Below are 12776 nucleotides of genomic sequence, written 5' to 3' on the forward strand. Positions count from 1 at the left end.
AGGATGGACACTAAAAAATGAAGTTCTATGAAACTGGGTTTCCACATATCAAGTAGGCACTTGTACTTTACTTACTTGTGTTGCAGTGCTGCCAGTAGAGGCCAGGGACTCCACATTGCAGACAAATGCTCTACTACTAAGCTTCATGCTAAGTGCTCAGCCCAACAAACGCTCAACAAATGATCAAGAAAGTCTCAGGGGAAATAAGATAGTTTACCGAGAGATGGAAATGATGTAAGTACAGTATTCAGGTATGAAACTCTCAAAGTAAAATTAAAAAGTTGTTTTAAAGCCGGGCAATGGTGGCGCACTCCTTTAATCCCAGCACTCGGGAGGCAGAGGCAGGCGGATCTCTGTGAGTTCGAGACCAGCCTGGTCTACAGAGCTAGTTCCAGGATAGGCTCCAAAGCCACAGAGAAACCATCTCGAAAAACCAAAAANAAAAAAAAAAAAAAAAAAAAAAAAAAAAAAAAAAAAAAAAAAAAAAAAAAAAAAAAAAAAAAAAAAAAAAGTTGTTTTAAGCAAAATAAAACACAGCATAATTTTTTTTTAAATAAAATTACAGTAACTCAAAAGAAGAAGAGAAACAACTCCTCAACTCCTAGCTCTTTTTGAGTTCAGTAGCATCTTGATATAAATCTAACCAAAAGGAGTCAAAGAAAGGAAATTAGCTCTGGGTAGATGGCTCAGAAGGAGTTTCAGAGTCACATGGTTCCATGAGGTTGGGCAAAATACCATGACTGTTGAGTATTTGGCAGAACTATCCACTTCATTCACGGCACTCCAGGAAGCAAAGAAAGAGGCAGTACAGAAAGGGACTAGGTGAGGTATAGACCCAAGGACATACCCCCAAAGACTTACTTCCCGTAAAGACCACACCTCCTTCTTTGTACCACCTTCTAATCACATGTTAATATATGAATCCATCTAAGGATTGATCCAGCCATCATTCCAGAATCCATATGTTCTATCATCCAAGACCACCACCATCATAGACATATTCAAAAGTGTGCTTCACCAATTACCTAGGCACTCTTAATACAACCGTGCTGCTCATCAAAATTAAGCACTATGGCATCCTAAGGAGTACAAAGAAGCAGAAAGCGTCAAGAAATCTGGCCATCTTAATAGAATAAAGAAGCTGAAGATGCTAAGCATAAGCCTAGTTATGGAAAGGGCTGATGAGTACACAGGGGAAAGACTTACTCCGAGAACACAAAGAGAACTAGCACTTACCAGTGAGCAGAAAAGAACAGAGTGTAGTGCTGTGGGTTGAAAAGGAAAGGTCTCCCTCCCACACCCGTCATGTCTTAAGGGCTTGGTTTCCAGCTAATGGCCCTATTTTGGAAAGTGCTAGTAACTTGGGAGGTAGGGTGTATCTGGAAGAGGCAGATGTCCTCAGGGACCGGATCTAGCTAGGGCCCCTTCCAATCTGTGAGTCCTGCCTGCCATGAGGTAAGCAGCAGTGCTGGGCCGCACCCTTCTGCTGCTATGTGCCCCGCTAATCACAGGTCCATGGGAATAGAGGCAGCACATCTGAAACATTCGCCACGATACCTCCCTCCGCCTTGGTATTTCTAGAGCTCATCTTGTCACAGTGAAGAAAACTGTTTTCTAGAACCACCAGAAACTCAGACCACCAACAGAAGCTCCAGAGATTCCTACACTAAAGAAAGGGTAGGGGCTGACAGCCCTAGAAGAATTTTCTTCCAACTCAAGTATGACAAGACTCTATGAACTATATTTCAAAAGTTAACCTATGAAGGTAGAAGCCACCCTTTCGATTAAAAGCTAACACTTATCACTACCCAAAAGTAATTACTACAAAGTATTTAAGTTTCATATTTTAAAGTTAGCAAGATACTAATCAATGCTGTATAATAAGGTATATTTTATTTCTCAAAAACATGTATAATAAGAATATTAAAATAAATTTCAAACTATTAAAAGTACAATAAAGAAATTCCTTGAAAAAGAAGTGCTCTTTCCATTCAAAGAGTAGTGGTCCTCAAAAGACTCACAACATCTGTCTTCACTTTAAAGCTCATCAGGACAGAGTGTCAGCTTTAGGAGGAGCACATGGCTCGCTGAACAGTCATCTAGAACGAGATCTTTTGTCAAGTAAGGGCCTTTTACTTATATGAAGCCAAATAAAGGAAGGAACATATTTTTGAGCCCTAGAAAACACAAAGAAATAATTTTTCACCTGGTTTTGTTTAAGGACACAGCAAAACACACTACAAAAGCAATAAGAGCTGGACTCCCTTCTAAAAGCTCACTGAAACAAAAGAACTCTAGAAAAGCAAGGAACTTTCTTAAAAACTAGCCCGGCCAAAGCCCATCTCCCTAAAAAGCACATGCGCATTATAAAGGATAAGACACTTTCTTAAAACTCTAAAGGGCAGAGTTCAACAGCTGTGCTATATTAAACCTGAGCCCTTCCAAAATGAAGAAAAGGGTCTCTAGAGAGAAGCAGCAGGGCCTGCTTTCTCCAAAACTACCAAAATGCCTCTCTGCCTCTAACACCCCCTCAATATCCCCCCACGCCTCTGATTAGTATATGAGTGAAAACTGCAAAAACTGAAGATTTCTTGTTTCTGGAAATCTCCGTCATTCCTCTCCCAAAGTCATATTTTTGAAGTCTTTGAAGATAAAACATTAAAACTACTTAGAGAGAGAAAAAAGAAAAAAAGGCAGGAGTTTCCTATCAGAACTGCAGAGCTAAAAGCCTAAGCCTAACTCACTGAAGCACTAACCTGTGGCCAAAGAACACCAGCGCCTCAGATGCAAGTAACAGGTGAGCTGATTTGAGCAGCTGACATTGAAAGAACAAAATATTAAACTGGAGGATGATCCTATTTTTTTAATGTAAGTCTGGTGAATGCAGGCGAGAAAAGATTATACTTGGTTAACTAATTCTAAAAAACGTAAGGCTGCATTTTCCTATCAAAATACTCAACGGACAGAAACATGAAGGTGTAATGGAAACTTTGGTCCTGACATGAATCCTTTCTGGGAAACAAACCGAAACTGGATCTCTAGATTATCATGGTGAAATGGGTTATATTTATTCTCCAATTCCAGTCACTCTCTGGATGTTCTCTGAGTCTCAGCTGCTGAGGGAGGAACACTGCTAAAGTAGTTTTGGAGGTAAGAACTATTAAGAGAAAGCTATTTTCTCCTAATCAAACAGTGGGCTCTGCCTACATTCTGACCTGCTTCAAGATCAAAACTTTACATACCATTGTCTCCTCCTTTAAGAGTTAAAACCAGAAGCTAGAACTATGTCTCAGATGTTAAGAACACTGGCTGCTTCTTCCAGGACAGGGTTCACATCCCAGGATCAACACAGTAGCTCACAGCCATCTATAACACCAAATCCATTGGACCCAAGGCTCTCTCTTCTGACCTCCTCAGACACCAGGTGAGCACATGGTACACAGACATACATACATACAGGCAAAACACACATACACATAAAGTAAAAATAAATAATTTTTTAAGTTAGTACAGTTTAGCTAGTCAATTATATGTGACCAAGAGAGCACCTCTCGGGAAAGCTGGTTCACATAATTATTCCCTGAAGGAGAGAGACACCGTACTTGCCCAGAAGCCCAGCCCTCGGTGTAGCTACCTATAGTGCTTCAGAACACCAGCCAGCACCTCCACACCGCTGACATCTGGTTTGTCTGCTGTCCCTTCTCCTCTTTTCCTTTCAGATACTGACTAAAGCCTGGGCGTGTGTTCCTGGTGCTCTGGGAAGTCCTATTCTTTCTCTCAAGCTACCCTACCTTCTTCACCATGCGGCTGCTTTCTCTCTCTCCTATTTTCCTGCTCCAAACAGCTATTTGCCTGTCTGTTGTTTTTCTCTTAACTGTTAATAAAAACTGTCCTCGAGCTTCTCTCCAAGTCCATTTTTAAAGTCGTCTATTAACGAGACTAAAATCCAAAAATACCATAGTTTTCCAGGTAACAAAACTACTAAGGAGAATGCAAGAAGAATTAGAAAAACAAAACAAAAAGAAAAAACAGACTCAAGAGCTACAGAAGCATAGCTGGTATACTCAAGGGTTTTAAAAATTAGAATACAGTTTTTCCAAGGACCACTGAAGTTCTCAAGAAAATGTTGGGATTCCACATTTAATACATACATTATACATTATTTTGCTTAAGAGTATAGAAAAGGGCAGGGCATGGTGGCACTCCTCTGTACTCTCAGCACCTGAGAGGGAGGCTAATAGATCAAGAGTTCAAGGTCATCTCAGCTACATGGTGAGTCTCATGCTAACCTGGCCAAATGATACTGTCTCAAAGCAACAGTTAAAAAGTAAAATAAAATCACCTATAAAAATCTCTTATACTAAATTCAGGAAGAAAATTATTTTTTTTCAGAGCCCAACACTCATCCCTGCCCCTGTAGAGATGTGATGGTGAAGTAAGACAAAAGCATCAGTAGATGGTTTTTCTTTCTTTTTTCCTTTTTTGTAGTAGATAGTTTTCCAAAGAACACTCTTTGCTAAAAGAAAAAACAAGACACTGAAATTTTAATTTACTGTTATCAGAAATAATACTCATTACAAAAGTCAACATATTGATGAATAAATCAAACTTTTTTCTACCAAAAAGAACTTAAGTCATTTCTCTTTTGTACCTGTCTACTCTGCTACAAAACAAGAACATCCATTCACGGGGCTGCTGTGAAAATACAAGACACCAGGTAGGGACGTCCTCGGCACACTGGCTGGATCACTAAGTTACAAAAGCTAATTATGCAGAGTTTATGCTCAGAACCAATACTACACACATGATAGAGGAATGACAAGTTGCAGAAGCTTCTTCATTCGAACAGTCTGTGAGGTGTCTGAATTCTATACCCACCCCATCTCCAAACCTAGTCTAGCAGGTGTTATTCAGGAAGCAAGGGGCTCCATCTTTTCCCATTATGCCTCACTGAAATCTTCACGGGAAATCAATTATTCTCATTCAAAGAAGTCCTCATGTTCTAGTAAGTACCTTTCACAAATCACTCATTTCCACTTCCCATTTTTAAATTTCTGAAAGAAAAAGGAGTGAGGATATTGGTCATAATGTGCTAGGTATAAATCCATTCATAAAACAATTTTAATATGGAAATTAACAGAGTTCAAGGCGAATATCCTAAATTCAGACCACTGCAAATAATTATAAAAAATATATATTGTAGATATTTTTAATTCACATTTATGTAGGCTAGTACCTACTTGGCTTTCACTTAAATGTCTCTTTGATTGTTTTGTTGTTGTTGTTTGTGTTTTCTGGCTTTTGAGACAGGGTCTCTCTACATGACCCAGGCTGTCCTGAAACTCACTCTGTCAACCAGAACTCACAAAGATCCTGCCTCTCTGCCTCCCAAGTGCTGGGATTGAAGGCATGCCACCACTGCCCAGCACTGATGTTTCTCCTAAGACCTGCTTTCCCACATGAATATACACACACGCATACAAAATAAATAAACATAAGCAAAAATTTTTAATCAGGTAGAATCCAACCTATTGATCTTGAATGTTTGTTTACAAATTTAGACTTTCCTTTCCATCACTGGAGGTCTGTGCAATCTCAACTTCCCAATCGGAAAGGAGGCCACAAAATAAAGGCAGAGATTGGGAGGACAAAACAGACTTCACAAAGTCTGTACACCTAGTCTTCATCATAGAGACTAACATGCTATGGGGACCTGCTATCCTCAGAGCTTTGTTTTAGATAAACACAAACTCTAGTCCAAATCTGAGGAGAGAAATGAGAGTAGGTGATAGAAACATACACGATCATGTTAAAATGAACAAAAACCTACCGATACGGCAATTATATTAAGTCCCAAGTGCCACTGCTTTGAAAGAGAAAACCAGCTTATCTATTAATAGATGCATACCTTAAGTAGGTAGAATTTGTGCTGGAAACCCTTTAGGCTACTTAGGGATGGTAAGGGTAAGAACAGGTGACTAAGGATGTTCAGTCAAGGAAGCTCACTCTAGAACACAAGCCACTGAGAAGCTCACTCTAGAACACAAGCCGATGAGAAGCTCACTCTAGAACACAAGCCGCTGAGAAGCTCACTCTAGAACACAAGCCACTGAGAAGCTCACTCTAGAACACAAGCCGCTGAGAAGCTCACTCTAGAACACAAGCCACTGAGAAGCTCACTCTAGAACACAAGCCGCTGAGAAGCTCACTCTAGAACACAAGCCACTGAGAAGCTGCCAACACTAGTGCTGCTCAGCTTTGGCTCCCGTCTGCACACATGCCTATGACTTTCTCTACATTACTGGCTGGTTTTTTCTTTACACTGACTTTATAACTGAATCCAAATGGTAATGTAGTAGGGAAACCCTACTCCTCTCTCAGCACTTGCCTTACTGATTCCACTCTCCCTTATTTCACGCAAGACACCTGCAGGATCATGTCACTGCAATTTCTTTATGGATTACCAAAAAAGAAATTTACATTTAAATTTCCCAGGTGGATTGGAACCTTCTTCTCAACCTTTTCAACGCATTATTCTCAACACATATTGTAAGAAGTTTCCATATAAACAAGAAAGGGGAACCGTAATTGTCAAGTAAGATGCGTATCATAAAACAATGTAAATAAAATAAAAATAGTGTGAAGCCAAAATTACTTTCCCTGGGTTTTGAATTTCTTTGAAATAAGAAATAAAGGTTGTCTTATTTATATAAGCTATTTTCAAATCCCTAATAACATATTCACAAGCAGAAACTGTTAAATTTAGATGTGTGGTAGTAGCTATCAGTTTGTAAAATCCAGTATTGTCTTAATTTAAACTAGCATAATTGCTGAGAAATATACTAATGATCCCTTATATTTGTGTCTAGCTCCAGTCCAATATCGAATATGTTAGTATTAGGGTCTGTAAATAACACCTATAACATTTAAGAAGAACAGAACTAAACTAGATCACCACCATGGTAGCCTTAACCACGGGAGTATTTTATCTTCGAGAACTACTTGGTATTTCTTAAGTTCCTCATAAGTAAAATACTTAATACAAATGCGTCTTTTCCTTTCCACCAGTATAACAGCATTTATTTCCCAGTGACTGCTGACTATATATCTACTGCTCTGCTTCTGCCTACAGAACTCTGGGGTGCTGGGATGACAGCTGATGTGCCCAAGAATGGGTTATTTGATGCTGCAGACTGAACCCAGTACCTCATCAATGCCAGGTCCTCTACCAACTCACCTACATCCTCAGTCCCCGAAACCGCAAATCCCCTGACCTTACAAAGGGCAACCTCTTCTTTCCCATAAAACCACTACTTAAAACTGTAATAAAATGTACCTTCAGAAGTCTAATCAGTTCCTTTTGTATTGGTTTAACACTAAATTAACAAGCACTTTGATAGGCCCTGTTTTACTTTTTAAAAAAAATAATTTAATGGCTTGGTTTTGTTTGAGACAGGGTCCCTACGTAGCCTTGGCTATCCTGGAACTCTCTCTCTGTAGACCAGGCTGGCCTGGCACTCACAAAGATCCAACTGCCTCTGCCCCCTCCCCAGTGGTGGCATTAAAGGCCTGTGCCACTGTGCCTGACTTTTCTTTTTTTCTAAAAAAACGACCACATGCTTCCCAGCCTTGACAGTCTTCCATCTTCAATGGGAACGGTTAGGGTAGTCTCCATAGCATGCAGCTGACAATATATGGCCATACAGGAGCAAACAGTGAGAGAAGAGATAAAACGTGCTATCTCGTGGATTAAAACGCTAATATGTGTATACACCTGCTATTAATAAATTCAGGCAAACAGAGAAATACGTAAAATAAAGTAATGCTTCGGGAGTGGGGGTAGGGGTGACATCACACAATAACCACAATCCCTCAACTACTGTACCGGGTCAGTAAACACGTAGAAGAGAAAACTCAACGGCACTACCCATCAACCTTTTTTAAATCATCTTGCTGGCAGGCAGATCTGAGTTCCAGGCCAGCTGGGGCTACACAGTGTGATCCTGTCTCAAACAAACAAAATAAATACAAATAAAAACCACCTTGCTGGCTGAGGGCGTAGCTCCGCGGCGGAGCTCAAGCCTGGAACTCACAGCCAGGGTTCCAGTCCTCCCCAAGATGGAAAATAGGTAAGCTATCACCTTCCAAATAAATATTATTATTACCCCTGAAGTCCTAAGAAGTTTCCCTCGTTTGCAGAATGGTGAATAAAACAACCTTTCTGTTTGGAAGCTCAAGACATACTAGCTACAGCCTGGGAAGGGGAGCAGTGTTTTAACCTTGCAGCCAGGGAAAACAGGTGACAACGGAAGGGATGCAGGACCTTGGGAGAGAAGTCGGCCAGACTCCTCCCCTTCTCGGGAACCAAGATCCTGTTCACAGCTCCTCCGCACAGACCCTCTCCCGGGGCTGCAGACCCAGAGCTCCCGAGAACTCGAGGCCCCGCGGGCGCCTGGCGGGAGCCCCGAGTTCGTCCCCGCACCCCAAGGAAGGGTCAGCCGAGGACGCGCTCCCCCAGGCCGCCTCTGAGGCCCGGCCGGCCCGGCTTCCGCCAAAACGCAGCGACCTGAGAATCCTGAATAGAGAGCCTGACGAGGCTGATAATTGTTACCTGGATGGAACTCTAGAGACGGAAACGGCAGCTGAAGCCGCTGCCCTTCTCCCCAACAACGCCTGTCTCAGCGCCACTGACATTGAGACCGCCGCCATCTTCCTGCGGGCAAACGCCTGGATGGGAGGACGGATCCCCGCTAGGGACTCACTTCCTTCGTTCTCGAGGCAGTGCGGCCGCAGTGAAACAAAATCGTGTAGTGTTTGTTTTCCTTTCGAAGTTGGGATTTAGAAAAGAGTTAAAAGGTCTGATTGGAAGAATTGAAGAGGAAAAAGGATGAAAGAAAAAAAATTAAAAGGTTCACTGAGTGTAAATGTTACCTCTATAAAAAGTAATCCTTGTTAGCAGGGTTGGTTATTTAGACTGAGGCTGAGAAGCCCGAAAGAAAATACTTCAAAAATGTAAACACCTGTAACTCATAATTTTTCAAAGAACTCAGAATATCTGTGTCTGGGCCCACTGGAAGAGCCGGAGGGCTCCTCGAGTCTTTGAGAAACTAAAGTAGTACTTTCCCAAAGTGTCGCCAGATTCTGTTTGCAAGCCTTCAGAACAGGCTGCGCTCAGTTTGATGGTCTGTAGTTACAATAATCATATTTTCCACACTAAAAATATGGCCTCGCCAAAGATTAAAAAAGAAGAAGAAGAAAGAACATATGGATTTACATGGAATCTGGCTCAGTTGGTAGAGTGCTTGCTTGGCATGGAGGTAGCCCAGAGCCTGGTGGTGCAGTCCTAAAAGCTTTTGATCTCTAGTAAACCTTTGGTGTGAGGTTGAAGGAAGAGCGTCTCTATGGAAGGTTGTCACTGGAGCTATGACGCACAAACCTCAGTCAGGAAAAGGGACGAAGCCATTCTGTTTACTCTCCCCATTTCCGTCATCCCCTCCACTTGTCATTCATCCCATTCCAATCCCCGCTGAAAGGAACAATAACCTAAGATTAACTGTCATGAGTCCTATCTAACCTTATCTGGCTCCTCAGTTCTTCAGCATCCTTTTCTTTTTCTTTCTTCCGAGGCTCGTGGTCCAACCCAGGGCGAGTGTGCAGTTTACCACTGAGCTTGTAAGAGACAGGATCTCTCACCGTGCTGTCCGAGTTAGCCACCAACCTATAGTCTTCCTCCTTCGGCCTCCCAAGTGCTAGCACAGATGTTCATCCACTAATGTGTTCAATGTCATTTCTCAGGTGATATACTCCAACACTGATGAGGGTCACTAATTTTGTAAGAGTTTAGCAGAATGCCTGAAAAAAAATGTTTTTCTAATGATATAGCCTTAGCTCCGATATTTATAATGTTTGGGGTATTTCTTTTTAAATGTATGTATTGGTATGTGTAGGCATGCAAACATGTGCCGTGACATACATTGTGGAGGTTAGAGGGACATTGGAGGAGCCAGTTTTCTCACTCCAACTATGTCACAGGCTTGGTGGCAGGTACTTTTACCACTGTGCTCTCTGACCAGAACTCTTCGGGGCGGTCTGAGTTTCTTTTTTTGCCCCAATCTTTCAAATATATCCAGCATTTGACTGTTTTCCCTGCTGCTCCTAGTAGTACTCTGATCCAAACCACAGTTCTGTTTTGCAGGGATGTTTGCATTCATTGTCCCCCCCAATCTGCTTCCACCGCAGCACAACAGTCAAAGCTATTGAGTCAGAGTAAAGAGTTCCCTTCTTTTCTATTAAACACCCAAGGGCTTTCTAGTTCAGCCCCTCGGCAGAAAAGTCAGACACCTTCTGTCATTTAAAGCTCTAAGTAGGGGCTCAGATGTAGCTCAGTGGTTCATTTGTTGACCAAGGAGAAAGGCCTGGGCACAGTCCTAGCACTGGAAGGGAAAGACTCTTGACTTCCCTTCTTACTCTGTCCCCTCAATTGCTACACTCTAAACGCAATCGCCTCTGTTATTCCCAGAATGCATTAGCCACTCTCTATCTGAGAGCCTTTGACTTTGACCTTCTCTATGCCCAGGATGGTTTTCTAGCGTCTGGAATACTCTTTCTCTGTTTATCTTGCCTTTCCTTTGCCCCTACTCTCTTTTGCTGTCCTTCATCCTACAACTTTGCTCTTATGTCACCTTCATTGTAAGGCTCTTTCTAACCTCGATGTCTACAATTTCAATACCACCCCAGAAATTTCTGTATGTATTTGTAGATTTATTTTTTTCCCATTTTGCCTTTTATAAGTTTTAGCCCTTTGTGAAAAGTCAGATATGATTTGTGAAGCAAGGTCAAAAAATCCTTTGAATAATAAAGTCAATTTTCTTCTTATGGTTTATTTTTATTTTATGAGCATTGGTGTTTTGCCTGCATGTATACCTGTGGGAGGGTGTCAAATCACTTGGAGCTGGACTAGAGAGAGTAAGCTGCCAGGTGTATGCTGAGAATTGAATCAAAGTCCTCTGAAAGAGCAGCGAGTGCTCTCAACTACTGGAGCCATCTCTCTAAGATCAATTCTCTCAGGGTTTTTATCTCACCTCTGGAAATATTTTTTGTTTTTTGATTTTTTTGTTTATTTGTTTGTATTTTGGGAGAGGTCTTAAGACAGGGTTTCTCTGTAGTTTTTGGAGAGCTTTGGACATCATTGATAAAGCCTCGAACCAACCCTGAGCCAAAATATGTCCACATTTTCTGTGATATCAGATAATACATAGCTTAATTATTATGCCACCAATTCTTAGACATGCTACGACCAGAAACATCTTTTCGAATACTCTTCTACAAACAAACCCTCTCTGAGTTCTGGGACTGCGTCAGTTCTTGGTGTAGACTCCCCTAGGGTAGTATCTGTCTCCTTCTTTGTGTCTCCTTTGCTTAATTTTTAATTCAGCGTAGTTGCTTCTTTCTTTAGAATGCAAAGTCAGTTATCTGATGAAAGGATCATATCTGTTTTTGCTGATCATTTTCCCAGCATGTAGCCTAGTTCATTATTCTCCCTCTCCTGACAGAATCTTGGTATGTAGCCCAGGTTGGTTTCAAACTCACCGTCCTCCTACCTCAGCCTACTGAGTGTTACAATTACCGGCATGCTGATTTGTTTAGCCTAGTACTTGATACATACTGGATGCGCAAAGAACTAAGTGTGCTAGTGCATACTTTTATCCCCAGCACTCAGAAGGCAGAGGCTGACAGAGCTCTGTAAATTCTAGGCTAGCCTTGTCTCCTTAGTAAGTTCTGGGCCAACCAGGACTACGTAGTAGTGTTGTGCCTCAAAACAAAAACAAAAGGAAAAGGAAAAAGAAAACTACTTATAACTTTAAAAATATAAAGTGCAAGAAAAGAATTTCTCTCTTGTCACTTAGAAAAAGTGTCTATAAATTATGTTTACTGTGGCTATTCTCTCCAATCTATACACCTCACTGGTTTCTAAAATGCCATCTTTGATCAAATGCCATTTTCTGGATACTTTGGTGAATATCACAGATAAGGACTCCATGGGGCTGGCAGGAGATCTGAAAACATAAATCTACTTTTTCTTAAGCTCTCATTAAAAAAAAAACTAATATAACTACTTTCATTTTCTGATTTCTTACATTTCAGGTAGTGAATATAAGCTGGATAATGAAGTGTAAATAGTTTGCTGTTTGGGTTTTTTAATGTAATATCATCCAAACTATAGATTATGCTAGTAGGTTCAACAGGATATCTCAATGCAAATTGCATTTTATTGTTTAAAATAGGAGCATTAGCATAGGAATTGACTTCTTGCTTGCATTTCATGCATGGTGGCCAAAAGAAACATTTAGCTTAGTATTTCTGATGGCATGTGAAATTTACAGTGGATCTAAAGTTGTCTGTTTTTGATTTTGCTCCTTGCACATGGGTCTTTAATAAAGCATCCAGAAAAATAAATTAAAACCAGATATTTCTATCAGAAGTCTCACACAAAATCACCAGAGGCATGGCAAAATTCCATCATCATTTACTGGCTGCAAACTAATTTTTTAAATCACATCTTATATTTTTATTGCTAATTTAATTGAAAAACCTTGAATTAATACAGTATCATCTTATAAAATTATTATGACCTCTGGCAGGGCTTTAGAGACCTTGGCAACCAATGAAACAATTTCCCTGTGTAGTTAGGAACTCGTTCTTGAAATCAGTTTTGGGAAATGGGTACAAACGATCAAAGCCTTTATGAACTCAAAGAATTTTCCTATGTAAACTGA

General features: G+C 40.8%; 1 protein-coding gene across 2 annotated transcripts in view; it reads right to left on the reverse strand.

Annotated features, from left to right (window-relative positions):
• The window catches only part of Ndufs4 (NADH:ubiquinone oxidoreductase subunit S4), a 108215-nt gene extending 99446 nt beyond the window's left edge, over positions 1-8769 (reverse strand). For both annotated transcript variants that reach the window (XR_007593673.1, XM_050152830.1), the window contains exon 1: positions 8612-8769. Coding sequence is in view for 1 of the 2 variants with exons in the window: in XM_050152830.1 (XP_050008787.1) it covers positions 8612-8709 (98 nt within the window). In the remaining variant the exon portion in view is untranslated. The remainder of the gene's footprint in view (positions 1-8611) is intronic.
• Between the last annotated feature and the right edge of the window lie 4007 nt (positions 8770-12776).

Source organism: Alexandromys fortis, unplaced genomic scaffold, assembly GCF_014885135.2.
Source record: "Alexandromys fortis isolate MF-2015 unplaced genomic scaffold, M_Fortis_MF-2015_v1.1 scaffold_73, whole genome shotgun sequence".
In the NCBI taxonomy this organism is placed as follows: domain Eukaryota; kingdom Metazoa; phylum Chordata; class Mammalia; order Rodentia; family Cricetidae; genus Alexandromys; species Alexandromys fortis.